The 4,660-nt window shown below is 45.8% G+C and overlaps 1 protein-coding gene across 2 annotated transcripts in view; it reads left to right on the top strand.

Moving 5' to 3' along the window:
* The window catches only part of MARCKS (myristoylated alanine-rich protein kinase C substrate), a 5,708-nt gene extending 3,391 nt beyond the window's left edge, over nucleotides 1-2,317 (top strand). For both annotated transcript variants that reach the window (XM_014964665.1, XM_014964664.1), the window contains exon 3: nucleotides 171-2,317. In XM_014964665.1, the coding sequence (XP_014820151.1) occupies nucleotides 171-941 (771 nt within the window). In that variant the 3' untranslated portion in view covers nucleotides 942-2,317. The remainder of the gene's footprint in view (nucleotides 1-170) is intronic.
* The last annotated feature ends 2,343 nt before the right edge of the window (nucleotides 2,318-4,660 follow it).

The raw sequence follows: 4,660 nt of genomic DNA, 5'->3' as shown, positions 1-4,660 counted from the left end.
GGTGGCCGCGGCCCGGACCGGGCGGCGGAGGGCCCGCGGTGGGGGGGGGGTTAAACCGCCGAGGCAGAGAACGGGCGAGGAAAGGCCGCCGGGGCGGGGAGGGCGGTGGGCGACGGCGGCCCGTGTGTCCCCCCCGGTCACCGCCTGTAACGCCCGTCGCTGTCTTGCAGGAGAACGGCCACGTGAAGGTGAACGGCGACGCCTCCCCCGCGGCGGCGGAGGCGGGCAAGGAGGAGGTGCAGGCCAACGGCAGCGCGCCCGCCGAGGAGACAGGCAAGGAGGAGGCGGCCTCGTCGGAGCCCGCCTCCGAGAAGGAGGCGGCCGAGGCGGAGAGCACCGAGCCGGCCTCCCCGGCGGAGGGCGAGGCCTCCCCCAAGACTGAGGAGGGCGCGACCCCCTCGTCCAGCAGCGAGACCCCGAAAAAAAAAAAGAAGCGCTTTTCCTTCAAGAAGTCCTTTAAGCTCAGCGGCTTCTCCTTCAAGAAGAACAAGAAGGAGGCCGGCGAGGGGGCCGAGAGCGAGGGCGGCGCCGCCGCGGCGGCCGAGGGCGGGAAGGAGGAGGCGGCGGCGGCGGCCCCCGAGGCGGCGGGCGGCGAGGAGGGCAAAGCCGCCGCCGAGGAGGCCTGCGCGGCCGCCGCCGGCAGCGCCGAGGCGGCCAAGGAGGAGGCGGGGGACTCGCAGGAGGCCAAATCGGACGAGGCCGCCCCCGAGAAGGCGGCGGGAGAAGAGGCCCCGGCGGCGGCGGCTGAGGAGCAGCAGCCGCAGCAGCAGCAGGCAGCGGAGGGGAAGGCGAAGGCGGCGGAGGAGGCGGCGGCCGGCGCCGCTACGAGCGAGGCGGGCAGCGGCGAGCAGGAGGCGGCCCCCGCGGAGGAGGCGGCGGGGCGGCCGGAGCCCCCCTCCGAGAGCAGCGCGGAGGGACCCGCCGCCGAGTCGGCGGAGTAAAGCACCGCTCCGCTCGCCCCTCGCCGACGGACTTTTTTCTTCCCCCCCTGTTTGTTTGTTGGAGTGGTGCCAGGTACTGGTCTCGGAGAACTTGTCTACAACCAGGGATTGATTTTAAAAGATGTCTTTTTTTTTTCTTTTCTTTTTTTTCCTCTTTTTTCGTTTTGTTTTTTTTTTTTTCCTCTTCTTCCCACTCCTCGCCCCCTCCTCAAAGCTCCCGTCTCAGATCGCTGTGTGTTGTTGCCGCCATTCCAACGGGCGGGGGGGGGACCCCCTCCGCCCCCCTCTCCTACCCTCTATATTTTGAATTTTTTTCTCCTTTAGTTTTTTTTTTTCATCAGTATTAATGTTTTGTTTTGGTTGGTTCGGGTTTTTTCGTTTTTATTCTTTTTTATATTATTTTTTTCGTTTTTGTTTTTTTTTTATTATTTTTTTCCATACTTTGCAACTCTTCATATTCTAAAAAAACTTTTCCCGATCGGTCTATGGACATGCCCATATATGAAGGAGATGGGTGGGTCAATAAGGGATATCAAATGAAGTGACAGGGGCCGCAGTGGGGAACCCGTGGGTGCGCAGCCCTTGCCGGGAGCGCGCCCCGCCAGAAATGATGTTAAGGGGTTAGTCTTTTTTTTAAAAGAAAGTTATTACGATGTATTTTGTGAGGCAGATGTTCTATAAGGTTTACAACACTACAAGTCTTGATTAAGAAGGAAAGGAAAAAGGAAAAAAAAAATAAAAATAAAAAATCAATACCCAGATAAAGAGATCATAGTCTTAGGAATTCATTTAAACCATAGGAACTTTTCACTTATCTCATGTTAGCTGTATCAGTCAGTGATTAAGTAGAAATACAAGTTGTATAGGCTTTATTGTTTATTGCTGGTTTATGACCTTAATAAAGTGTAATTATGTATTACCAGCAGGGTGTTTTTAACTGTGACTATTGTATAAAAAAAAAAAAAAAAACAAATCTTGATATCCAGAAGCACATGAAGTTTGCAACTCTTTCCACCCTGCCCATTTTTGTAAAACTGCAGTCATCTTGGACCTTTTAAACACAAATTTTAAACTCAACCAAGCTGTGATAAGTGGAATGGTTACTGTTTATACTGTGGTATGTTTTTGATTACAGCAGACAATGCTTTCTTTTCCAGTTGTCTTTGAAAATAAAGGAAAACTCTTCAGATGCAATGGTTTTTTTGTGTAGCATCTTGTCTATCATGTTTTTTGTAAATACTGGAGAAGCTTTGACCAATTTGACTTAGAGATGGAATGTAACTTTGCTTACAAAAATTGCTATTAAACTCCTGCTTAAGGTGTTCTAATTTTCTGTGAGCACACTAAAAGCGAAAAATAAATGTGAATAAAATGTATAATTTGGTTGTCTTTCTTTTATGGATACTCTGGTGGCTTAAAGGGACGAGCCAGCATTGCCTAAATTTGTATAGAGAAAGTCTTGTAGTGCTGTTAGCACTCTAGCTTTGAGAACTACCTTCCTGGATCCTGGACACTGTAATAACTGTGAATCTTTTAGAGAAATTGGGCACTGCACCTGGTCATTGGTAGGCTTTTCTGGCTTTAAAAAGAAGACTGGAAGGCAGTCTGAGTGTGTACGGTTCTCCTGTCCAGGCTCCATCTTGCTTTTAAGACCAGAGGTATCCAGCATATGAGAGTCTTGCCTCTTGAGGAAAAGAAGATTTAATTTGAATTGCTTAGGGTGGGGCGCTGAAATTTTTACGCTGAGTTGCTTAAAAATTAAGCTCTTGAACGGATGTCCCACTTACGTCTTGGTATGTTGGTCCTACTTAGGTACCTAGATGATAAACTGGAAAACTTGGGCCTGGGGGGAGAAAGGGGGAATTAACACTGCCATTTTGCTCAAAGTGATTAAAAGCAATATTTTCTTTTTTTCCTCAAGTGCTATTCCCACGTACAGGTGAGTTACAAACCAGATTTCAAAATTTGTCTATAAAAAATAATCACTTGGTGCTTGCCTTTAATTGTTAGGCTTTTTGGCTAATTTCCAGCATATTGCTCAGGGCATATTATGCCTTAATAAAACAGTGGGCTCACGCAAGAAAAGCAGCAGTGGTATTTGGAGGGTGGAAATTGATTCAAGAAAGTGTTGCTTCTAAGTTTATAGGAGAAAGTTTAGTGTTACACTTATTTGCTTCCACCTAAATTTTCAGCAGAAACTCTTTGGAAGCAATTATGATTCATTTTATGAGAAAATGGCACGTTAGCACCTTGTTCCCTAAAGAACAAAGCCTAAACTGAATGAAGTATAGTAGATTTCCTGCTGAATGCGTACCTTTTTTTTGTTTGTTTGTTTTGGTTTTTTTTTTTTTCGTTTTTTTTTTTAATTCAGCTGTCTACCATTTTAACTTTGGCTTGTATGTACTCTAGTTGCCCTGGTATTTCTCTATAGCTTTAGAAATGTATTGAAACTATGCTATAATTGCTGAGGGACAAAAATAAATGGATGTAAAACAAGATCCTCCACACCAGTGTCATTCTTGGAGTACATGTGTTTGAAGTCTAGTGCATAACTGCTTTGCTAAGGGGTTTTTATAACATGGCTGTAAAAACCTGTTCTGAGACGCATGATGTCTTGGCCATAGAGTCAATGTCTCTTTTTAATAAATATATATATATTTAAATCCAAGGATTCTTAAAGAGAAGTCTGAATTTCTTCTTTTTTTTTTTTTTTTGACTTTGTCAAATTGTATGTGTACATATGAAGAAAAAAATCGCTAGTAAAGTTCTTATTCAAATTTTTCTCAGCCTGCTCTCCTCAGACTTTCATGTTCTTTCCTCTCTGGGCTGGTGGCATTTTCTGCAGCGCTTCCAGTTCCTGGGGTGCAGAATGGCTCCTGCCCCAGCGGCCGGGCTCCTGGCCTGGGGCTTTGTCATTCCACGGCTTGGCTTGACTTGAAATTTCTTTCCAAGTCTTAACGCCAAGTCTACACCAGTAGAGTTTCAAAAATACATCTTAAGAAGACCAGTTGCGGTCGCGTGAGATTCGATGATAGCAGTTTTCCACCACGCGTTTAAGAAGGTGGGAATCAGAAGGGCCTTGGAATAGTGGAAATGGAGGAGTTTTGAGCTACTTCCTCCTGCCGAAGAATTTTGAAAGAGCATCCCTCCTCCCTCAGTCCTCGAGGGACTGAGTGGTCACTCCCACGCAATTGTAGTATATCCTTATTTGTGTAGAAGGCAAATGAAGGGGCTGGGTGTTAGTGACTGGTGAGATGGTTAATCTTACTGAGAAAGCTTTATATCTTTTTTTTTTTTTTACTGCATTGGTTGCCTTGGTGAAAATGCTCACCATAATTGTTGTAATTTCAACAAATTCTCTCAGAATTGGAATGCATGTGACTTTAAAATGTGTGATTTCAAGCTGATTTTCCTATCTTGTGGATTGCTGTGGTCCTTTTTAAGCAGAATGTTATTACTGCTATGAACAAGGTAACTTCTGTTGTGCTGAAACAATGTTATATTTTTAGGTAAAACTTACACTGGAACCTAATTTTGCCTGACTAAAGGCTCTAGAGATTTACTTCTTTTAGGTTTATTTACTTAGGCTGAGGCAACAGTCTTCCTTGTTCAAGGTCAAAGCTTGGTTGTACGAAAGCCCTTTCAGATTTCATGCCTGTCTTGGTAATACCGAAATTTAATTTCTGGTTCTCCAACTCACAATGTCTGATCTCAAGTAC

This window comes from Calidris pugnax, unplaced genomic scaffold (assembly GCF_001431845.1).
Source record: "Calidris pugnax isolate Ruff unplaced genomic scaffold, ASM143184v1 scaffold219, whole genome shotgun sequence".
Lineage (NCBI taxonomy): Eukaryota > Metazoa > Chordata > Aves > Charadriiformes > Scolopacidae > Calidris > Calidris pugnax.
The sequence above is the reverse complement of the archived record's forward strand: the minus strand, read 5'-3'. Positions and strand labels throughout refer to the sequence as shown.